Source organism: Cyprinus carpio, chromosome A2 (assembly GCF_018340385.1).
Source record: "Cyprinus carpio isolate SPL01 chromosome A2, ASM1834038v1, whole genome shotgun sequence".
NCBI lineage: Eukaryota > Metazoa > Chordata > Actinopteri > Cypriniformes > Cyprinidae > Cyprinus > Cyprinus carpio.
This window is the reverse complement of record NC_056573.1, coordinates 20115227-20140787: the sequence shown is the minus strand read 5'-3', so window position 1 is coordinate 20140787 and position 25561 is coordinate 20115227. Positions and strand designations below refer to the sequence as shown.

Sequence of the window (25561 nt, the reverse complement as noted above, 5' to 3'; positions counted from 1 at the left end):
TTTGCAAACACTAGACGGCGCACTTGGTCTTCCCACTATATGGCTGTTTCTCTTAACTTTAATGACTTGGACTCTCCATACAGACTTATGTATGACGTATACAGCTATAATAATTATGATCAGGGTATTTCCAATATATCATGGACCATGTTCTGTATGTAAAATTAGCATTTTAACAACAGCCGCCCTCTCTTTTTTGTTTTTAGCTCTTTCACACACGCAAAAGCGTGGGTTTTTATGATAGGCAAAAGACTGAAAGAAGACAGACTTTTTTATACTTAAAAAATTCTTCCTTTACCATATACCTGAGAAAAAAATAAAAAATAAAGGTTGGCTATTTCCCCGAATGGACAGACTGTTGACTTTTGGTGTCTCGCTGTGACAGGCACGTCAGGCAGTAAAGATCCGCCCCTCGGCGGTGTTCAGCTGCGCTCTGTACATCACTCTCAAACGCAAATTCCACCGGGACAGACGCAACTTCGGTCCGTGCGCGGAGCGAAGGAGACGCACACGAAATGACACCAATGGCTGCACTTGTGTTCACAGCGACTTTTGCGCTTATAATATGGATACCGACTTTCGTATTAACCGCACGGGTCTACCCTCCTAATGAAGGTAAGGATTTACCAGGGAAAATCTCTCCAAGAGTTATTTTTTGTTGTTGTTTGGGTTACGACATGGGATGGTATAGAGTGGCACAGTGTATGACTTCCAACTGATTTTTTTTTTTTTTTTTTTTGAGACTTTATCCCGTCAGCGAAAAGGAATTATATAATTTTCTCCGAAAGTCCCTTTGGGGATCTCCAAGTGTCTGTTGTTCCCAAATCCGCAGATCGAATGGAAGACTGAGCGTTTTTTCATCAAACCAAGTTAAACTCGGACCCTATTGGGAATAAATACTCTGGTTCAACCGATTTTTAATTTTATTGGAACGTATTTTTTGCACATTTATTTATTCATTCATTCATTCATTCATATTTCATGAAATGTGCATGGATGGCCAGAAAGGAAAATATAAGTAGTTCACGACTTATTTCCTTGGAGTCTTTTCACTAGCGAAATGCACGAAATTCAGAGAAGCGCACAAGACCGATACAACCACTGCAGTATAATGACTTGTAGTCTCAATAAAATTATCGTAAATGTCGCATTACACTGCACATTTTTAAATTTCTAAAATTTCATATATATATATATATATATATATATATATATATATATATATATATATATATATATATATATATACACATACACACACACACACACACACACACACATTTATTGTGTCTGCTCATCTTAAATTCTGAAACCCTTAAAAATAATAATAAAAATAAAATGTGAACATAAGCCTTTTATATATTCTTTGCACATTCATTCCACTGATTATTTTCCACCCTCAGAGGACATAATTTTACATGGACAATAGCCACCATAGTTTTTAAATCAAATTTTTTAATTAACCCTTTTGAATATTTTCCTTATTAGGATAAATCAGTTTACACAAAGGAAATGACTGTAATAACTTTGTGCAATTGGGAACAAAAGCGTAGCAACAGAAACAAGTTGTGACTTAAGAGTTAGTTTGAGCTAGTCATAAGGAGATTTATGATCCATCTTCATTAACTCACGGCATTTTGTCTTTCGGCAGTGACGCTGCTGGACTCGAGAACTGTGCAAGGAGAACTGAAATGGGTTGCGAGTCCGACAGAAGGAGGGGTGAGTCTACAGAGACAATGCTGCTTTTACGTTTGTATTTGTGTGGAAAAATCTCTATCGGAAATTCTTGAAGGTGTTTATTGTCTTGAAAAGTATATTTGCACATGAAAAAGCAGACTAAAGAAATGAAAGATCCTTTTTTGAGCACAGCAGAATTGCTGCTTCACACTGTATATAAGAAGGTACAGGATTTAACCAAGGCCTCATGTTGTGCCAAAGCCCCACTAAAAAAAAAAAAAAAAAAAGGAGGAAAGTTTTTTAGGAGTCATAAAGTATTATGTAATTATTTTTTTTATTAGTGCATAGATGAAGCACAGACAACTAATGAGACCTATACAAACATCCATAATTATAAACCCTGACAGATTAAATGGCTTTGTTCTTATAATTTGATGTTTCATACAGACTGAGAAACTAGTTGAGTTTAAGGGCTGATGCTCAGGATAATTCATTTAGAGGTTTTATGCTTCGTAATTATAATGTTCCTTTTTGGCTTACTAAAATGAGTAAAAATAGGCTGATGAAAAAAGGCTATGTGCTAATGTTTAAGAATTTAAGTGTTAAAGTGCTAAGAATTTTATATATATAGGCAATATATCTTTTTCCAGTGCTATTTACCTTAAGTTAATTATACACACATTATGTGATTTATATAAAAAGTTTTGTTTGCATTTTTGGCCACACTTGACACTGATATTCATACTTGATTATAATTATTATGCAATTATAGCAATTAAATGTGTTAAAGTAGCACAAGCACCTTGTATTTAGTCACTATTATTGTTAATGCTATTGTGATTAGTTTTATTATGTATTAGGTGAAAAAAATGGATGTTGTAACCAACATTATTAAAAATATTTGTCTGTTAACAATTAACCTCGCACAACTGAAGGTAATAGATAGGTGTATAGGAAAACATACCAAACCAAGGCCAGAAAAAAAAAAAAAAAAAAACCTCAACAGTCTCGCACACTATCGATACTTGCACATATATATTTACAACATTTCAGTCCCATGACTTCATCAGGTATACAAAAATTGTTAAAAAATTGTTGTAGGTATACAACCTCATTTAAAAACAACAAATGACCAATCACTACAATGATACATATGATATATTTTTGTATGCCTGATGAAGGTCATGGGACCAAAACATTGTTCTCTACGTACCACTTTTGTTGGTTTCAGGTTTAATGGTGAACTTGGCATTTGAAGAAATGTGCTCCCCAACCCTCTGCTGCTTTATCTCAACGGCCCATTTGATTGACAGGGTCCCGACAGAGCCCCCTCCCTCACGAAAATGGGCCAAATGTACAGCTTTATCGGTGTGACAGCTGGGATTTCTACACTTACGACTTACAAAGAGTGAAATAGTGAGAAGAAAAGACAGCGTCATAGATTGTGACAGGCCTTTTAAATTTCTACTTCACTGTGAACATCTCATTTGAAACTCTCACGAGAAGGAAGCATCAAACTCTAGCCCCCATAGAATTACAATGGCCTAATATGGGATTAATGGTGACCGGGAAGTCAGGGTGTTCTTGTAAATGTTGTAAACATTTAGAAGGCTTAAACATTACTTGCTATTCTGGTGTGCAGAAATGGATCTTAACAATGCTTTGATGAATCATATTATACCAATTATGATGATTATTTAACGGCCAAAGAGTTTGTTAGTTTGCAAAAACAGTGTAAAGACTGACTATTAAAACTGCTTGTCCAAAAGGTATTGTTCACCCTAAAATGAAAATTCTGTCATAATTTTGTCCTTTTTAAACCTGTATGTCTTTTTTCTTCTGCTGGAACACAAAAATTAATTTTTAGGGGTGAACTGTCTCTTTCATTTTTGGAGCAGCACATACACATAAGTGCACAGAATCTGGCAGATGTGTGATTCAATTCTCATTATCATATTGTAATCAATGAAATCATTGCATCATTGCAGCTGTTAGTCTGTGGAACATCTCCAGCATCAGGACTGGAATTGTGTGCACCTGCTTTAACAAAAGTCTCCCCAGTAGAATTTCTATAGGCCTACTTACCTCTCTGTCTTTCCCTCCATCTCTCTCACAGTGGGAAGAAGTGAGCATCATGGATGAGAAGAATACGCCAATCAGGACGTACCAGGTATGCAACGTAATGGAACCCAACCAGAACAACTGGCTCCGAACGGACTGGATCCCCCGTGGTGGAGCTCAGCGCATCTACATCGAGATAAAATTCACTCTGCGTGACTGCAACAGCTTGCCAGGAGTCATGGGAACCTGTAAGGAGACCTTTAACCTCTACTACTACGAGTCCAACAATGACAAAGAGCGGTACATTCGAGAGAACCAGTTTACCAAAATTGACACCATCGCGGCCGACGAGAGCTTCACGCAGGTGGACATAGGAGACCGTATCATGAAGCTGAACACGGAAGTTCGTGATGTGGGAATTTTGACACGGAAGGGCTTCTACTTAGCGTTCCAGGATGTCGGTGCCTGCATCGCTCTGGTATCTGTACGGATCTTCTATAAGAAATGCCCCCTAACTGTACGCAACCTGGCCCAGTTTCCAGACACCACCACCGGGGCAGACACCTCATCGCTAGTGGAGGTACGCGGATCCTGTGTGGACAATTCAGAGGAACGTGAGGTCCCTAAAATGTACTGCGGAGCAGATGGAGAATGGCTGGTGCCTATTGGAAACTGTTTGTGTAACCCTGGCTATGAGGAACACGGAGGAACATGCCAAGGTAAGAGCTCAGATAACGCCCTTGCTCCATTTTTGCCAACAGGGCATTTCACCAGGTTCTTTTATGAGTCGAGATTTATGCACCTCCCACATGGAAAGTAAAAAAAAAAAAAAAAAAAAAAAAAAAAAAAAAAATATATATATATATATATATATATATATATATAAAAAAAAAAAAATCAGCAGTGCTATATTCTATAATTTAACATGAGACCATTAGCTGACCCGGATACACTCCCCCCCCCCCCCTCAGGGATGTGAGAGTTTTTTCAAATGTAGACAGCTGGGTACACGGCAGATCACTGTGGATTAAGCTAGTATTGCTATTCGAGAGGTCTGATTATGATTATGAATCGCCCTGTTTGATATCAAAACACCTCCCTGTGGATTTGTGCATGAGAAACGTTGGCGCTAATTATTTTGTTGGAGCAACAGCCGTGTGGTTTATGAGCAGAATCCGCTTAATTAGATCATGGGCCAAGGCTCTCGTACCCTTTTCGCTCTCATTCTCCTTTGCTATCTCTCAAGAGCATGTGCAATGGTTTTCAGTTCACATTTAAGGGAATAGACATGATTGGCAAAACACTGAAAGAGCAGGAGAGATAAAAGAAGAAAAGGAGAGGATCAGATAGATTGCTTCTGTCACCAGAGGGCCATTTCTCTTTTTCCATGCTGGCTTTGATTCCTAGTGTCCATAGTCAGGCCATACGGCATGGAAAAAGCTGTGATATAGTGTTTGGGGTAATGCTGAGGTCAGTGCAGGCAAAAAGGAAGAACCAGAGGACATGCAGACAGTTTGAGCACGCCCTTTCTTTCTTTTCTGTCTGGTCCAGAAGAGGGTCATCGCTTGAACAGGGTGATAAACGGCCGACTGGCCAGTCTAACTGCCTTTATTTATGAGCGCTATCTCAGCGGGCTAATTGCATGACAAATACGGGCTGTAATTTAGGGTTCCTGCGGGCTCAAGGGGGGTAGTCAGCATTCACCGTGGGCGATCTCTCTCAGTGGATGTGCTTGTGTGGGTGGCTGAATGGGGTACACTGGGAAAGGCCATTCTTAGAGATCTGGCCATTTTTCTCATGCACTCTTTTATTAGCAGAGCTCACTGGCAGCGGCCGGGTTCCCCACTCACTTCTTAGCTTTCCTTCTCTCTCCCTCTGCTCTCTTTTGACTTTCAGATATGTTTAAATGAAGGAAAGAGGCTGTAATTTACTGAGAGCAGAACGGCGTTTCCACACAGACATTTGGTGGAACATTTTACTTAAATCACTTCAGGGCTTGCAATGATGATTTCATTACTCTGAGATATTTGGAAGAGGGTGTTTTTAATATTTCTGTTGTTTGGCATAGGCAAAAGTTTTCAGGTTTCATTTCCCATCTCACACATCAATTAAAAAAACCCTTCAAGTCCCAAAAGCTGATATATGTAGAGGATAATTTGTTTAATTTCTGGGTACTTGTCTGCACAGGACTGAACTATAAGGATCAGGTTTCATGTTAGTTCACAAAACCATCACTCATTGTTCTTTCAGGCCAGTGCTGCATTGACAATTTTACATTTATTGATCTTGCATGTCCATGTTAATGTCTTGCATATACAATTTAAAATTAATTAAAAAAAGGAAAAAAAAAAACAATCTAGAAAATATAAAAATGCATTGCTAAAAAATATGTTGACAGGGCAAGTACTGTATAAATCACTCCTACTGAACAGCAGAAAAAAATCCAAAGAATCCTTATTTGTTTTTAAAAATGTAAAAGTTTCCAAACAAATTAATTTTTGATACTGGTCAATGGGAAAAGTGACCAATAAAAAACAAATAAAAATTCACATAATATTTAGTAGCCAAATTCCAGTTTTCATAAATTTGCTAGACTCCTTTATGTATCCTTAGACCATCTTCATGTCTGTCTTATTTCAGCTTGAGCCTGTCATCAATGGCTGATTAAGCCATCACATGCTGTCTTCAGAAAGGCAACAGGCAGTTGTTTCCTCATTGAGGCGGGTTCAAAAGGTGGCTTTCTCTCCCAGCATGCAGATGGGAGTCACTGTCAGTTTAATAAGTCCGTGTGTGCAGCCCAGGCCAGGGGAAGGATGCAGAGTTTCACCTTCAATGTGAGGGTGTAGAAGAGGGCGAGAACTTTCTCAATGGGGCGTCCCGAGGACCTTGTGAAAAAGCCCATTGAAGATAAGGGTAACAAGCCCCCATACCCCAGAAGGCCTCAATGGGAGCCTCATCCCCAATTGTTGGGACGCCGTGATCGGGGATGGGGGAGAAAGGGGAGGAACACTAGACAGGGTCAGGGGTGACCCTTGGCTTTATCCCACTCTCCTCCCCGAGAGACGGGGGTCATGGCCGAGATTTATTAAGACGTCAAAATTTTGACAGCTGCAGCCTAGATGGACAGGTTCAAGAACAGAAGAGTGAGAGAAGGTCACAAAACAGCCGCCGTTCAGTTGGTGAATGGAGCGGAGACTTGGCCAGAGGATTTGGTGTCTTTTCATCGTTATAAGAGTTTGTTGTTTTCTCACTGCTCATCTGCTGTGTTGAGTAGGAGGTGAGGACAGAGAGGAAATCTCCGTTTGTTAGTGGGCGTCCGGCGAGCTGGAGACGTGTAAAAGCCCGCTGAGGTGCTAGGCTGCAATGGAGAATGACAGCCCATTCTCAGTGTTTCACTACACTATAGACGTACAAATAGTTTAGTGAAACAACAAGACTGCATGGAGAAAAATCAAACCAATTCAAGTGAGTTTTTCGCTCTATTGACTAATAAGCCCCTAACGAAAAAGTACTGTTGTATTATTGCAAAAAACTTTACCCTCATAATAGTATCTTGTACAAAATAGGTAGTGGAGCAATTACCATGATAACTGACCAAACAAACATAGTGTTTTTTGGTGTACCTTGCAATTCAAGAGGGACAATGTATATCAAATTGCCATCTGATACATCATTCAACCATGGTGCTGCCACATTATTTTTTTAATGGGTGCTAATGTAAAACAGCTCATGCATATTTAAGTAGTTAGAAAGGATAAAGGGTTTGAAAACTAGAGCATGATGGGAAGGTGTGATAATATGAAACACTGCTCTTTGAATCAGAACAGACAGCGGTTTGTGTAACTGGAAGGAAAACGATGCTTGACAAGACGTTATTTATGTATGTAAGCTGAGATAGACTCTCAAGAGAACGCGGTTTGTATAGACTTTACCGAGCAAAAGTACATTTTTGCTTTAATCACACATTAAGCAAATTGGTGTACTTGAGGGGAAGTATTGATCTGGTTATCATGTGTTATTGTTGAGGTACAGCTTTTTTTTTTTTTCGGTGTTAACTTTACACCTTAGCACCTGTATGCGGTTGTTTCTGTGCCAAATTAGAAAAAGCTTGCATGTGTATCTCATTGCTGTCATAATTATGAGCAGGTGTATGAGACTCATCATCCTCAGCTGTGAGTCATTTTTGCTGTTTTCTTTGTTAAACAATAGTCGCTGCCTGCCAAAATGCTCCTACCTATAAATATTCATCACTTCCTTTTTGCTTTTGATGGCAAGCACATATGTTGATTCCTGTCACGATCCTCCTTAGTTCTCCACTATGAGCCCCTCCATCGTCTACTGAATGGACTGTCAGCTGTCCCGGGAAAGAGAGATAGAGAGAGAGATGGAGAGAGGTGCTCTTTGATATGAAACAAATACGTCATTTGCATATTTCGTCCGTGAAATGCAAAGCCAGCAAACTTGTCTCTCAAAGACAATGGGCGGCTCGTCCTTTTAGCGGGAGGAGCGAAGGTTGGGTCCATCCTCTTCACTCTGTGATCATGGCAGCGTGCTGTATACGTTTGAAATCATTTGGATAATATGATTCGCATGATTAAATCCAAATCTTTTGAATTGGCTGAGTCTGACGTTTGCGTTTCACATGCAGAGTTCAGATGTTCCGGTCTATCTGTGCTGCTCTCTCACGGTCTGTATGTGTGCAATTGCTTGCTCATGTGTGTGTTGTTCTCCTTGACCTCTTCCTGTCTATCATCATCCGGTGCTCCCATACGGAAGCTCCCCTGACAGCTCACAGCCCTTCAGTTGTCATGTTGTGATGGATGCACCGTGGGCGGAAAACGGCCTGAAGGACAGAACTGGTGGGAAGGGTGAGGGATGGAGGTGACTGTCGCCCTCCTACCGGACTGTTAGCATCCATGCTAATATAGTTTAGGTCATAGATGAGGTGACAAATGTTATTTTTTACCGTTCGTTCAAATGGTATTTGATTATCACAGCATTCAAAGTACCCTACCTGTTGAAAAAAAAACAGCATATGCTATGTTTTGAAGCTGGGTTCATGCTGGTTTGAGCTGGTTAATGCTGGTCCTTTGCTGGTCCGACCAGCTTAAGACCAGCTAAGGACCATCTAAGGACCAGCATAAACCAGCTCAAACCAGCATCCCAGCTTCAAAACATACCTAATCAGCATATGCTGGTTTTTAATATCAACAGGGTGATATTACCTTCTGATCCAGTCACTGTACCTTTCGTAACATCACAAAAATTTCTGTAACTTTTTTCAACTTAATTTTGGTATTTTAACATCATTGATAAATTCAAAGTATTTCTCAGGAGTTGTGACTGTTTTGCTAATGCAGATTAGCCAAACTGTTTGCACCCATGCTAATGCTATTTTAGGATTGAGAGGAGGTGAGAAATGTACAGATTATGAGGAAAAATATGGTATTACCATGGTGAATCAGGGTAACCAGACGCTGTTTTCTAGGAACCCTGAAGCTGTTCTCAGTAATGTCCCTGCTTCTTGCTGTATGTTTAAGTGGTGTTTGCAGCACCATAGTTTACATCAAAATACAATGGTATTTTGATACCATAATTGTACATTTTTGTAAGGAAACATTTCTGGATATTTTCACTTAATCTGGATACTGTAGTGTCATTGATAAATTAACAGGCTGCTGAGACCACACGCTAATGTGAATCAGCCAAACTGTTTGCATCTGTGCAATGAAATAAATGAAGAAGTACTTATAAAAAAGGATCATGATAATACCATTGTGTCTGGTTTTACCTTGTAAATTCTCTGTGCTTTCCAGGAATCTGGCTATCCTCAGAAATGTCCCTATTTTTTACTATATGTTCAAATGGTAACCGTTCAATAGCATGGTATATCAAAGTACCATGGTATGAGATCATCAGTGTACTTCTTTGTAAGGCAAAATGTTTGAAAACCCTGTTTTTTAATATATTTTAGTATGTTAAGTGCTTGATAAATTCACAGCATTTCCCAAGAAAGTCTGACGAAACTACATGCTAAGCATTTTTTTTGCTAATGCGAACTAGCCCACATTCCCTTTTGAGAAATTCTGATAGCACTAGTCTCATCTCTCTGGTGTTTAATTATATTTTAATTATGCCGTCTGGCACACATTCATTACCAGCGGTCTGGATCCCTTAGATCAGAAGAGCTGAGCTGAGCACAGATCTCCTTCAGCGTCACTGGTATAGTGGTGTGGACAGCACTGTCTCAGCGTCCGCATGCCAGGGTAAATATCTTTTAGAGTGGATGAGCCATATTGACTCACTGCTTGAGGGTCTGTCCTCCCATTCTCCCTGATTAACCCAGCATCCATTTAGATGCTGCTCTCCACACATGCTTCATGCCAAAGGGTTTGTGTTCATTTGACAAGATGTCCATCAGCGGCAAACAGTACCCAACCCAGCTACTTTATGCGATCCTCCCTGTGAGTTAGTGCCTCGCTCCTTTCTTTTCTCACTGCATACATGAAGCCCTTAAGTTGGCTTCAACCCAGAAAAGGTCATAGGTCATCCTGAGCCTTGGAGGCCCAAGGCATCATTTTCTTCTGAAAGGATCGTTAAAGCTGAAGTTTTATGCTTATAAGAGGGTCACAGTTAACTTTATAGTCAGCATGGCTGCTGCGCGTTTTTGTCTTTGGGTTTGATTAGGACGCTGCCAAAATTTTCTCTGTACAAATGCACCAGATGGAGCCCATGAATGCAGTTGTTCTTTTCTACTAATGAAGTGTTTATGAAGGCCTAATATGAATGGTTTGATTCATGATGATTGATGCCACAAATTAATCTTCTTGCTAGCAACTTAAACTAAATAACAAACCTTTTCTGCACTGTGTATGACAAGAACTGAAGTGACTCAGTGTTTTCTTACTTAGGTAAATATGCAAACGTGAATGAAAGAAATGTTTTTTATATACGTGCACAAAAGCACTCTCCATTGCACAAACATGCATACTGCCAGCATACTCAGGGATTCCTGACTGAAGTGCTCTTTGCAAAACTCTCTCTCTGCACTTCTAGATAGGACGTCACTTAACATATGTCAATTAGCTGAGAGCGTGTCTACGAGAACGGGAGCTGGAGAATGGACAGACTTAGTAATGGGATTATTTTGGGGGTCGGCAGACCTGTTTCCACAATGCAGGGCAACACTAGTGATTAGCCCAGAGGGGTCAGAGCGGCGACTTCACATTGCACATTAATACTGGTAATTATTTGGAGGGGTTGAAGCATGGCTGAATCTAATGCTCGCCATTAGACTTGAGGGTTTATTCCATTCCTGGGGTTTTCGTTAGAGTGGATTCGTCTCTCTCAGACCAGCTGCTGTGGAAAAAGCCACTCGGTTTGTCACTGAACACAATTAGTTTTGACTTTATGTCTTTGTTAGCACTGAGAGAAAGAGATGGAAAGGCGGGAGGGGAAGATGAAGAGAGTTTGCTGAAGCACTTCTGTGGGCATAAATCTCACCAAGGAAATTCAAAACGTAGGAATGGGAGCCTTATATAGAAGCATTGAAATGTAGCTACACGTTGTTTAGAAGTTTTTGTCGCTAAAATTTATGTGTGAAATCACAGAATAATTCAGTGTCCTTGAGTAGAAAAAGTAGCAAAATAGCTAGCTGCATTTTTAACTTGACAGTTGCTCAGTTGTTTTCAAAACAATGTAGTTTTTTCAGCAAAATAATGCTGTTTTAATTGAATTAACATATGATTATTTGTATATAATGATTTCATCCTAAATGGGATTTTGATTATTATTTTTTACATCAATTAACAATTATTTTATTATTATTACTTTACATACATTTTATAATTAAACTTTAACAATAAAGTCTTTTACTTAAAGATATTATATAATTTTACATATTTAAGGATATTTTTCTCTTTTTGTTAGTAGCTTGTTGTGTAGCTGACTTCTTTTCTCTCTCTTCTCTCTCTCTTTTTAAGGGTAGCTTGATCTCTTTTAAACCACAAGTAACTTACAGCTTGGCAAGATAAAGTTTCAGATGGCTTCCCCAGCATTGCACAGTAATAATACTAATGTTCTGTCATGTTCACAGCAGGTGATACGAGATGAAAACAGTGTATTTTTCCTATTGTTCACTGTAAAGACTGTAATCTGAGAAGTATTTTTTTTTTCTTGCAGATAAAACGACTTTCCATTTATTCAGCATGCAACATAACACCCACTACAGGAGAAGTTATTAAACTACAGTGTTTAAACTGATCAGCTAGTAAGGAACCAAACTCATGCATTTTATAATTAGCATGCACACACTCCTCTTGCAGTGTGAACGACCTTTAACAGGATTACAATGTTGTGGGCCTCCTCTAACACATGTGGCTTACTTAAATAAGCGGAGTATGTTACTCTCAACAGACTCCCAGTGCTTACACACAGACTTTCGCAATCTAACCACACATGCATTTTTCTCATTTATATTTGCACTCCTCAACCTTCAAAAACATACACACGTGACTGAAAGCAAAGCAGAAACTTGAAAAAGAGACTATTGTGAAGTGTAATTCACTCATCGTTGCCGTGGTGTTGACACATTTACCCTTCAATATCCTCTCCTGGACATTAATCCGGGAACCCAGAAACATTTTCTGCTCGCTCACCACCTTGTCCACACACACCTCTGCTCTGAGGCACTCACAGTAATCACAACCCATAACCCTTTGCATGTGCATTCAGTATGTCTGAGGAATTCTTGCGCAGTGTTGAATTTTGGCTCACTTGAGAGGGGGAAAAAAATTATAGTCTTAATGTTGCTTATTTTCACTGTAAGTTGTTACTGCTTTCTTTGGCTCTGATTTGATGCATGTAATCAAAACATTAGATTTTATCCATTCCGTTTGAGATTTAAAGAGTCTGCCCATTTCTCCACTGCAATGTTCTCCATGTCATGAGCCGTTCTTGGTAGTTTTTTTTAAGGCACAGATTGCACGCTAAGCAAGAGCGTCCATTCAACGGGCAGCACAGTGCATTCTCCCTGTCTTTGTGTGGCAGCCTCCCTTTGAAGGCCCTTGGCTAAGAGGAGGTGGGGGATTGAAGCCGACAGCGAGAACATTAGCATGTCAAAAGCTCCTAGAATCAATAAGGGCCTTTTTCTATCTCTCTTTTTCCCTCTCATTCTCTCTCTCTCGCACTATATCTCTACCTAGTGACCACAACCTTTTCTGGCATCATCCAGCACCGTACAGACGTCCCCTTCATTTGTCCAGGTTCACCAACTTCAGCGTTGGCACTGTCTGGAAAACCAAAGCTATAACTTAGAGACATTGAGCTTTATAAGGATATTATGAACGTTTGCAGGTTTTAACCTGCCAAATTTAGATTTTTAGTAGAGAGAAAAAAAACCTTGCAAACTTTTGCATTTGCATTTTCTACATGAACACCACGGCTAAACCGTAGTTCGTATTTTAAAGAATAAATTTCTTACGGGGTTTGTCTTTGGGTTTGAATTTCACCATGAGCTGTCAAAGCACGTCCCACCGCTATTGGCTGTGGCCCAGTTGAGAGTAGCCCTTTGCAGTCTCTGCGGTCTGGCTGCTGAACAAAACAAGTGGACGGGACACGACCCGTTCTCGGCAACATCAGCTCTTCAAGAGACCACCACTTAGCCAGGGTTCATGCCGAATGCACTGCTCCGACCCCTTCTGCAGAATTTAATATAGCGGTCCAGAGAGAGCCCATTGCCAAGCCTGCTTGAAGCGAGTGCTATTTGCTAATGATTGTAAGAGTAATCCTGCCTGTGAGATGTGTTGAAAGAGACAGACAGGGCTGAAGGGGGTGGTTTATGGAGTGCCAGAAAAGCAATTGCAGGCCAGAGCATTTGCAGTGAGAGGAAAAATGTTGGCTTTGCAATGAGAAGACAATGATTCTGCGCCCTCTGAAGCGAGGCAATTATGACCACGAGTAAGTAGTGGAAAAAGACACAAACAGAGAAAAAAGTGAAAGTGATGAAAAAGACCAAGAGATGGAGAAAGTGAGAGGTTTTTGAGCTTTTACTTTAGTAGTAGAAGTATAAAAGGAAGTATAAAATATGCTGTAAAAGAAAAGTACCATGCTACTGCCATGTACTGTCATGTAAATTCCATTTCATTACCATAGTATTTATTAAAGTAGCATACTATTACCATCTGATGCCATCACTGTAAAATAATTTCCCCACAGTATTTTTTTGTAAAGGTTGGAGTACAATGCAAACAGTGTTGTTATTGTTAACTATAAAAAGCTTATTGAAATAAAACTGAAATAAAGTAAAATATTAATATTAGATGAAAACTGAAAATTTATAAATACTGTAATTATAATGTAATAAATTCCTTTATAATATATAAAATAATATTGCATGTAAATACCATGGCACAGCAATTCCAGTAACAGGTTATTTAAGTATTCCAGTAACAGGTTATTGTACACCAAGGTACAAAATACCATGAAGTGTTAAAAACACCAATTATATAAAAGTAGTCCATACGGCTATAACACTATATTCCTAGTCTGTTGAGGATGTTTGATCAATCACTGAAAAATGTTGCTCTTCACCCGAGTTATTAGTCCTCCTGCAAGTTCAGATTGCACATTCACAATTTAATTGCTTAAATTGTGGCCTATACCTCTTTTTACTAAATGACATTTGTAGATATCTAACCCTACATGTTTTTAGCGACATGATGGTGAGTAATGACTGAATTTGCATCAGTCAGATGACACTTGCCTTCGCATACACACACATTGCAAGGCAGCTCCTCCTTGTTTGCTATGCAGGAATTGTTAGGAATGTGAGACGTTTGGCCCCCTGCCTCTCTCAGCTGCCCGCTCCCCTCAGAGGACAGTAGACAAGACAATGAGCTGCATTTCAGAAAGACTTCACCTCCACATCCCTTCTGCTGCACTGTCCCTTCCCCCACAGTGGACTGAGAGGAGAAAAGAGTGTTTTCTTGTCACCTGCCTGAACCAACCCTTCATAAAGAACTTCCTGAAATGCTGTGAGTGTGTGTGTAGGTGGAGTTCCTGCCTATCAGATCCGAACCACTGGCTGGGGATCTTGATGTGATTCAGAAAGACCTACCCTGGAGTTGTTGTCTATGCTGCTTTGCCCCCTTCTGCCTTTTCTTCAAAGCTTTTCACAGCTCTCTATATAAAACACAGCAACACACACACACACACACACACACACACACACACACACTTCTTTACAGCAGATGGCCACGTAATAATTTACCTCAGAGCAGAGCTCTCACACATAAAGGTTAACACACGTCCTTTGTGTATGTTGCCTCTAGCTGTACCTCCATATTACTTTAGTAAGACCTTGGGACTGTCTTTAGAAAAGTTTGAGGAAACTTTTGACAGGTTTGTTGGGATCAGAGAGTGAGAGAGGGCAAGGGAAGCATACGCAGAAGCAGAGACAGACAGAAGAGCGATAAATAAAACCTAGGCGAATATATGGAGATTAAAGCCAGTAAGCTTTGACACAGCTTGGCCCCTCGCTGACAAACGAGCTTCTCAAGGGTTAGAGCCACATCAATCACAGCATCATCTCACACAAGCACACAGTGGCGATGAGGAATGTTTGCATGCAGCGCGTGGATCAAGGTATATCAGTCACTGCAGATGTAATTAATAAGCAGAAGAAGGCGGGAACCGATCAATGAGGGAATTGGTGTGTTCATGCTGGAGGGCAGAGATGATAATCATCTTTCTTTTTCCCATTCTGTTTTTCACTGTATTTCTTTCGCAGCTCATTCAGGCATAGCATCAGATAAGAGTGAAAGCAGTCTTTGAAAAGACAACTTGGATTTTGTGGAAGTAATATGTATACAATATTTATTTAAGTGTGAATATATATAAAATACATTCTGTAGAATGTGTATTTATTTAAGTAAAATAATCTTATTTCAAACAGAAAACAAGATTATTTTGCTTGTTTCAAGCAAATTACTCACTTAATTTTGACACTTACTTTACTGTTTTTTTCTGAAAACGACAATTTTTACTTGCCTAGAAAGTCCTTCTTGATTTAAGATTTTTTTTTTTATATATATTCTGTCTGGAAACAAGACAACAAATCTAAGTAAGAAAAGCATTTTTATGCAGTGTAAAAGGCTATAAACTACATAAATGTCATGAAAAGTCCCTGAAATTCTGACATGAACCTGGTAATTTATGAGATAATGAGAATATGTGTGTGTGTGTGTGTGTGTGTGTGTGTGTGTGTGTGTGTGTGTGTGTGTGTGTGTGTGTGTGTGTGTGTGTGTGTGTGTGCAGGGGCGTCGGACTGGTGGTAAAACCAGTACTGATTACCAGGGCCCCAAAGGAAGAGAGGGCCCTTGAAAAGTCTTGGTAAAATTTTTTTTTATATGGATGTTTTCATGGGTGGGGAGGGTGGTTGCTTATCAGGACTGCCTATGCATAGGGCCCGGGATCTTGTGCAACGCCCCTGTGTGAGAGAGAGAGAGAGAGAGAGAGAGAGAGAGAGAGAGAGAGAGGTGGATTAGCTGCTGTTGATCCTCCTGAGCAGCGGCTTCAGAGATAAGCCAGCATCATAAAAGTGTCATAAATATGTTAGCCATTAGCCAACCCACAGCTCTTGACTTCACTTTCACTGCCTTCGGCAAGTGAGTATATTTGTGTGTGTATGTGGGTGGATGTGTGTGTGTGTATGTGTGTGTGTGTGCAAAAGAGACTTTATTTTTCTTATTCTTCAGAGAAGCAGCCAAATTGTACAATATGCTCAATTTCTAATCAATTTCTCAGTCCCAATATTTAAGACCTCCATATAAACCACTAAGCACATTTACTGAATAGATTCCCTTTTCCCCAATTTTCATTTATGTTTTGCTCAAATTTCCTCTGAAGTGAATTTTGTTCTCTTGAACACAATACTGAAATTTTATTCACAAATTGTTATTTTATTTATTTATTTATTTATTTTTTGCAGAAAATAAATTAATAACAGTGTCAGGTGGTGATCGAGAAAAAAGAAAAACAAAACAGGCAGAAACAGAGAGAGATATAGATGGAAAGAGTCTCACTTCACTTGTGTGTGTGAGGAGAGAAATATAACCTGGCAGAGTTAAGTCAGTGTTGAATTTCCGAGAGGACACACACACTCTGAAGACCACCCAGTGCTGAAGCTCTATTCCCTCTCATTTTCCTGTCCCCCTCTTTCGTTCTTTTCTTTCCACTTCTCCTCACATTTCTATTTATTTTTACTGCAGTTTTACCTCTTTGTCCGCTATTTATTTACTTACAATCATCTGAAAAGAAACCACAGATGTTGACACAAGTGTCATCAGACCTCTTTACGTGTCCAGCCGAACGTCCTCGGATTACATGCATCTAACTGAAGTCCTTTTGTCCCACCTGGAACATCATTCAATACTCATAAACCGTCACACATACCTTGTAGAATTCCATAATATATTCGCTTCCCAACACAATGCCCCAATCCGCTTTTGTCCTCAACTCCACCCTGCATTTTGTCTTTCTATGCAAGACAACAGGTGACTGTTTTAAGGTCTAAAGCCCACAGAAAGCATTCAGAGATCAGTCTGAGATGTCTTCATTGAGATGAACATTGTCCTCATGGTGGACGGTAGGACGAGAGCGCTGACCCTGAATATTTGGGCATGGGCTGGTAATTACGACCCTATTATTTCACAGGCAGTAAGCTCATCTCTTCAATCGTCCACCGGAGTGGACAATGAGACTGTGATTGTCCTGCTATTGTCCAGCCCAGTTGTCATAGGCTTCATGGGGAGAGAGTGGAAAGGTCAGATCTGTAGGGGGGATGAGAGCTGTGTGTGGAATTAAAACAAGGAGCTGTTAGGGGTCTCACGAGGGACCTAGGATGGAGGACTTAGGAAGGGAGGGGACAGCTGGTCGTCTTCCATAAGGGTCTAGGACTGAGTAAACACTCAGGCTCTTAAGCAGGTGGAGGGTATTAGATATCCTAAGTGTTTGAGAAAAGTGCTACAAGTCAACGAGTGCATTCGCTTATAAACAAGACCGAAGTTCCTGCACTCGAGGTCTCTTGAACACACCTCCAGTTTCCTATCATCGTTTTAAGCTTCCCAAGAATCCTCTTCAATTATCTCTGTCCTCCAGCTGGTGTTAAGATGAACCAAAGTTGATCAGATGAAACCTCCAGCTCTAATACCCATTATTCCCCTCCAACACATGGCAACAAAGCACACCGTCCAGTGGAGGTCGCGACCCAGGCCTGCATCTCTTCTCCTGAGCTCTTTCTGTCTTTCCATCCCTCACCCCCTACTGTTGTTTTATGGGTCTTGTTTATAAAATGACAAAACTGTGTTAATCTTCTCTCAGAAGATGTACGTTAACTCTCTCCTCTGATCAAGTGTGCTATTGTGGCTGATTGCGAGTGATTGGCCCCTGGGCAGACTGTGATGGGGGGAGAAATAAAATGGAGAAATGGAGGAGAGTGGAAGGTGGTGATTCCCGAGGGGGAGCGCTAATGCGGCCCCAGGGTGAGATTAAAAAATTGGCCAGCAGAGAGAGAAATTAAGAGAGAATGAGGCACAGAGTGATGAGGGACAGTTATTTGAAGTACTGTGTCTTGACCAGTGCTGGCAAAAGTTACTTTTAAAAGTAATCCATTACAATATTTCATAAAAATTAACTAACTGCATTACTTTAATTCTTATGGAAAGCAAAGCATTATGTTACTTTTGTGTTACTTTTTGTCACCTGAGCCGAGCTTGCTTATGAATTTTTAATAACAAAAAAATAAAAAAAGTTATATTTTTGGCAACTGTAAAGGGCTTTTCACACCAAAAGTCACAGTAAAATTAATAAGCCTCAGCCAGAAGGAAATGCCTCTGACTCTGCACGTCACTCCCAATTTATCTTAACACGGAGACAGTCAGTGAATAAATGGGAAAACAAAGTAACTTGCATTACTTATTTGAAAAAGTAAGTAATGTGTTACTTTACTAGTTATTTGAAAAAAGTAATCTTATAATGTGTTACCCCCAACAATGTTCTTGACCTCCTGCATCTTGTCTGTCCTTTATATTTGTGAAATTCAGGGTACTTTTCTGTCCTCATTTGAAGTGAAAATTCTGTGTGAAGTAACGGTATCACAGACAATTAGAATGCATTTCATGTTTAATATGGATCTATATTTTGGATTGGACTATATTTTTCATTGTGGCTCCATGACTGGTTAGGAGTAGTGTAAAGGGCAATCACACTAGATTTTACACATGAGAAATTTTATTTTATTTTATTTTATTTTATTTTATTTTATTTTATTTTATTTTATTTTATTTTATTTGATAGTTTTTTTTAATTTATTTTTTTGTATTGCTATTTTTTTTTATATCATCTAGTGCTTAATACTAATAATAATAAAAAATACTGTTAAATGTCATAGTGTAGCAAAATATCATATTTATCTTTCATATTGTACATTTGGTGCCTAAATTCACAGTAAAGCATTTGATCGAAAGGAATGTGAATGATTGACAAATTAGTATAAACTTTTTTTTTCTACAACATCAATGAGTGTGTTCCTAACTGAAGTGTCCTTTCTTTCATACTATTATTGATGCAAAACCAACAGAATGAGAGTTTCCCCCATGTTTGATTTTTACCCAAGAGGCCAGTCTGTGACATTCAGATCCTCTGTTGGTCTAACGTCTTTTTTCTTTGCAGACTTGCAGGTCAGAGTTCACCAAACCCAAACTTTTGTAGACAGTGAAAGACAAATATTCTTCACATTTGTTCGCATTCATATGAATGTAAGTGAATGGCACACAAAGCCAAGTGTGACCGCCCTTTAAGGGCTGTCCTCTCGACACACGAAAGCTTGTTTGTCCTATTTGTCATATAAAAGCCTTGTGTTTCTTTCCTATAATGCTTTGCTAAGAGCATGTATGATTATCGCTAAGAGCATTATTATAATTTGTGATATTCCGCATGGAGCGTTTATATTGATAGGACCTTTTAGGGAAACAGATCTGTAAACTATCTACAGATCAATAAACTCTTAGATAAATGTCATAAGTAGCGGCTTTATTCATGTTCAAATGCTATCTGTACTTGTGCGGGTATCGATGGCTTTGTAGAGAAAAAAGTCAATAAAAGACCTCAAAGCATTCCTTTGTCTCTGTCACCGTAAATAGGAAATTATGCTGTGTGTTTGTGTGTGTGGCATATTAGAAGGAGCAACAGAAAAAAAGAAGGAAGTAGAAAGACAAACAAACAAAGGAAGAAAAGAATAAAGTTGGAGGGAGGACAAAAATGGGCAAGAAAGGGGACGAACTTGAAAAGAGAATGAAAGTAAACAGAGCTAGAGAACAAATACTGAGAGGGAGAGAGAAAGGGCTTGGCTTGGGTGTTGGGATTAATGACTGTGCATTCCTCTAGTATCACTTCCTCTCTTCATTAGAGTGTCATAAAGCCGTGCACTGCTGTCTGTCATTCAGACATTCCACACCACTCCCTTACAGTGTGTTTCACAGGCATGACATAAACACTCACACACAGAGTGTCGTTATTATAGCTTGAGGTGAAAGACTAAGGCTTCTATCTCAAAGGGATGAGCTACTGTAGCAGCATACAGTATGTTAAATAGTTCATGATCATTAACGTCTCAGTTTTCTCTCACTTTCTTTCTCTTCACAGCCTGTAAGATTGGTTACTACAGAGCGCTGGCTACAGACGACAGCTGCTCTAAGTGTCCCCTGCACAGTTACTCCATTAGGGAGGGATCCACTTCCTGTGCCTGTGACAAAGGCTTCTTCAGGTCTGAGACAGACCCTTCCTCTATGCCATGCACACGTAAGTGTATTTCACTCTACACACTTTATCTGGGTTCACACTAACTATGCTCACCAAGGCTGCATTTATTTGATTAAAAAAGTGCAGTAAAAACAGTAATATTTTGAAATATTATTTTTGAGTTTCAAGTTTTCTGTTTCAATACATTGTAAAAGGTTCAGTATCACATGACCTTCAGAAATCATTCTAATAAACCAATTTGGGGCTCAAGAAATATTTCTTATTATTATCAATGTTGAAAACAGTTCTACATAATGCTACATAATGTTCTTGTGGAAACCTTGATAGAACTGCAATTATTTAAAAAAAAAAAAAAATGGTAAGATCATAAATGACCGTACTGTCCGTTTTAATCAATTTAAGGCATCCTTACTGAATAAAAGTATTGATTTCTCAAAAAAAAAAAATACTGACCTCAAACACGCCAGTCAGATGATCTCTTTCTGTGTGCCGTTCTTGGCTAGAATAAGCTGTAATGTGGACCAGATTATGCTTGTAGTCAAAAGTCTGGCTACGTGAGACTAAACACAGACGTAAACAAACCACCCTGGACATGAGTAATCATTAGACCAGGTCAGGGATTTTGAATTGAGGAAGCACATATCACTCAGGAGAACCAGCACTGCCTGGACTTGTATCAGACTGCAGCTGTTCACTTCACACACCAGTGGAGCTGTTTTCCTAAAGGTTAAGGACAAAAACTGTGTTTGACAGTGACAAATTATTGGATGTTTAATGGCAGCGGATGCTATTTTGTGTCTTTTATTCCTGCGTTGCCTAATCAAAAAGTTTCGTGACTGACTGAAAATGTGTGTGTGTGTGTGTGTGTGTAGCAGTGAGTTGGGAGGAGTCCTGCCATGATGAGTAAAGATAGATATGTGTGTCAGACCCTGAGGTGAGCCATAGACTTGATAACAGTGTTCTGCTTGTTAAATAGAGACCTGCACCAAAGCGCGGCAGTTGACGCACCACAGCTCTGAGCCAAGACGACAGGGTTAATCGTAAAAAAACAACATACACATCAAGTCGTGCATGACACTGTCTTTCATACATATAAATCACTCAGGTTTTTGCAGACACACACACATGCTAACTCAAACATTACGTGATAAATTTATTAAAGATCTCTGGGAAAAGGGCAGAGAGGCACCCAGGCCAGATGTGTTCATGGTGTCAGATTTAATAGGATTTCCAGATCTGAATGATCGGGGGCGGCAGTTGTGGGGAAAGGGCTCTCATGCACCTACAGTATCAGGCGTCCGGACGTGCACTTTACGTATCAGATTGTCTTTCTTGCTTCTATCTCCTTTTTCTTGCCTCTTTAATTGGAGCTCTCTTTCATATCACCGTCTGTCGTTCACCCAGAAGCACACGTCACATACTCAACAGCCAATTCACTTACGGCTCACGCAAAACAAATGAGATAAAAAGGCGCTAGATAGCAAGGGAGGGAAAAAAAAGCGAAAATCATGAAAGTGGGGAGACAGACATCGAAGAGGCGCGAGAGAAACGACCCCATTACGCTTGCTGAGCAGAGCCTCTCTCTCTAACCTTATCGTATTAAAATGCAGCGAAGCCAGTCGACTTAATCAGCTCCTGTCAATCACGGAGCGTATGGCACCGAGCCACCGTGGGAGCGTGCTCGCTTCACCCCAGTCTGCCGGGTGGGTACAGCAGCCACATACTTAATACAGGTTAAACAGAGTTTAAAGACCATTTACACTTAAAGCTCAGCCAGGAGGAATTCAATCTAATCCAGACCTAGGTCAGATATGTGTTTGAAGTGTTTAAATGATTTGGAGGATATGGAGATATTTGAAAATGGCTTTTGCCATATGGGGAGACCTCATGGAGGGATAATGAGAGACATCTTCTTTGAATGTTTGTCGTTTTCACTCACTTTTTTGAGTTTGATGTTGGGCATGTGGTTGTTGAGACCACCCATAGGAATGACAAATCTCAAATGAGATCTTTTAAAAAGTGAAGTGAGTATTTTACAAAGTACCAGCTAAATATGCCAACTTTGGTTTAATCAGTTGTGCCATTTGGAAGCAAGACTACCAGCTTGACTAGCCAATAGCAGATGAGGAGACACACTTCAGCATTAAAATTTCATTTGTTTCTTCATGACAGCAATGAGATTCAGATGTGACCCATGTGGAGACTTTCTTTTGTTTTTTTATTTTTTACATAAAAGCATTTGTTAAATTTGAATGTGCAATGTTTCCTGTGCAAAAACAGTCTGTCATGCTTCTTATTGCAAACTGGTATTTTTTTTTTAATCTTCATAATCATAAACACTACTTTGTAGCGTAAATAGATTGACAGTTTACTGAACTTTGTTATTCTTTTAGTTATTTACCAATTAAAGCTAATGAATCAGCTAATAAATCAACTAATGAATCAGAAGTCTTGCAAATTCACAGGAAATAATTTGCTTCTGCATTAAAAAAATAAGGTGGATATCTCTTGCTCCTCGGATTTCATCATGATGATAAAGACTCTAACAACCTCACATTATCTGGAGTTTCAAAAGTGATTTCAACAGTGTCAAGATTTGAGATTTCAATCTGAATTAACACATTTCTCATCCAGTCTTCACAAAATATCTGCTCTATAACATCCATATTCATTTTCTAATAATATAAAAACATTATAATGTATGTTAACAATTCTAGTTCTTCTTTCTATATTTTTATTTCTCTTCCGGAATTTTAGGAATAACATCTATATTGAAGTTCATACTTTAATATAACATAACCGAGAACTCAATTAAATCTCCTGAGCAATAAAAGAGCAACCTCCTAGCAATAAAATGTTCCTCTGGGCAACTTTTGTGAGAAACTCAACCTGGGATTGCTGATTTAGAGAACAATATTTATGATGAGAACGTCATTTCTATACCAGAAATGGCAACGAGGGCGACCAAATTAGCATTTATGAGATCCCTATCAGCAAGTTGCTCAGTTATGGAGATGTAATCATTCTCGCTCTCTTTCTCTCACTCTCGCGCGGGTTGAGTGTATTTCCTTTTCGCGCAGCTAGCACTGTGTCGCCTGTGGTGCTGGTTTGTCATAAATGTAATTATCTTTAAATTCAGCAGCGCCTGGTTTACAAAAAACACCACAGAGAAAAACAGCGCAAATGTACACAAATACACACAAGCACACAAACAGACTTGTATCCGTCATAGGCTGTAACATCATCTGCCTGCAGTGGCAATAAAAGGGTGTGTGTGTGGGTGTGTATTTGTTTGCCATTGAAGATTCTCTTGCCAAGGGTGTATTTTGAGATCAATCTCTGCCACAGTCATAATCCTGTTTTGTTTGTTTCGAAAACTTCCAGACATCACTGTAGCGGAAATGAAACATAAATCATGTGCATATTTTGTCATAGTGTCTCTAAACTGGGTTTCTTTTTCCAAAATTGTCTTTTCATAGAGCCCCCATCTGCTCCTCAGCACCTTATTTCCAATGTGAATGAGACCTCTGTAAATCTGGAGTGGACTGCTCCAGCATCCTCCGGTGGCAGGCAGGACCTCGCTTACAACGTCATTTGCAAGCGGTGCAGTTCTGATGGTCAGCGCTGTCAGCCCTGCGGCAACGGCATCCATTTTTCCCCTCAGCAGCTGGGCCTCCGCACCACCCGGGTATCCATAAACGACCTGCAGTCTCACACCAACTACACCTTTGAGATCTGGGCAGTCAATGGGGTCTCCAAGCAGAGTCCCGGACCAGAACAGGTGGTGTCTGTGATGGTTACCACCAACCAAGCGGGTAAGTGTGTGGTTTATGTTCAAAAATGATTGCTGAACATGATATTCCCGCTATTACTAAATACCAGGCTGATGTCGTCATGTGATCTGGTCACAGGCTGATGGGTTGAATTTGTCACCACAGTCTGATACAGAACATAGTCATCAAGTCGGTAATCAGCTTCCTGTCTGTGAAAGTGCTCTGTCTTATATCACCACAGAGAAATTTCTAATTACTCCTTGTCTATGTATGTCGGAATGGATTTTTATGACATTAAACTGCGTGTCGGGTCAAATTGCGCATATGTGCATGTGTTGGCTGCTCACATTTGTTTGGGCTGAGTGGACTATTAACTTTTACAAGGTGTTTAATTTCAGGTTCATGAGAAAGCGTGAGACAGGAAGTGCCTTTTTGTCTGGCTTTGGGGATTTTGTGTGTAGGGCCCCCAGGAGTGGGGTCCTCCATGGGTCTTTCTCACCACCATTGTCTTGGTGAACTCTTGACTATAATAGCCATCACACCTGTCTGTATACTCTTCAAACAGAACTACACTCCTAACCTTCTGTTCTTAGCTTTTATAACCCCACATATTGGGGCTCTGAACAGGTATTGTCCTACAGCACTGAAGAACCTTTTGGTGCTTGCTAAAGTTTATATCAGTATAAATATTTCTACAATTTCTAGCCACCACCCAGAACACCCTACCAGCTGCACGGTAATACTTAAAAAAATAAAATAAATAAAAAATAATTTCAGAACACCTTAGAAAGCAACTGAGATTGATCTTGCAACCACCAAGCTCACCCTAGCAACCGCGTAGCAACATGCGGTGAGTGGTTTTAACACCCCATTAACCACCTATTGTTGCTTATGCAGCCACTCAGAAAAGCTTTGGAACTGCATAGTAGCACGTTTTCTTGATTTTTGTCAGGAAAATATAATAATCAAGCAAATATAAATATTAAACACTCATCTGTTTTTAATCATAATTTTCATCCGCACTGAAGAATTAAGACAGGATCATTTCATGGTCTGGCTTCCCCTTTGGCAACTGTAGAGTGTCATTGATAAAACCCTAAAGATTACAGATAAGCATGTGCTCCCTAGATGACTGCATCAATTCTGTAGTAGCAAAGTGAAATTATTAGAGAGAGAAAAGAATCAGAAGCACTTGAGTGATTCTCATATTGGATCTGGAATGATGATATAAT

At 39.6% G+C, this 25561-nt stretch overlaps 1 protein-coding gene across 3 annotated transcripts in view; it reads left to right on the top strand.

Moving 5' to 3' along the window:
• Window positions 1-385: 385 nt before the first annotated feature.
• Window positions 386-25561, top strand: part of LOC109111126 (ephrin type-A receptor 4-like) — a 37735-nt gene continuing 12559 nt past the window's right edge. Inside the window, exons 1-5 of one of the 3 annotated variants that reach the window (XM_042777753.1) lie at window positions 386-615; window positions 1652-1719; window positions 3794-4457; window positions 20440-20595; window positions 24036-24371. In XM_042777753.1, the coding sequence (XP_042633687.1) occupies window positions 516-615; window positions 1652-1719; window positions 3794-4457; window positions 20440-20595; window positions 24036-24371 (1324 nt within the window). In that variant the 5' untranslated portion in view covers window positions 386-515. The remainder of the gene's footprint in view (window positions 616-1651; window positions 1720-3793; window positions 4458-20439; window positions 20596-24035; window positions 24372-25561) is intronic. The other 2 variants (XM_042777739.1, XM_042777746.1) reach the window with 2 other exon arrangements.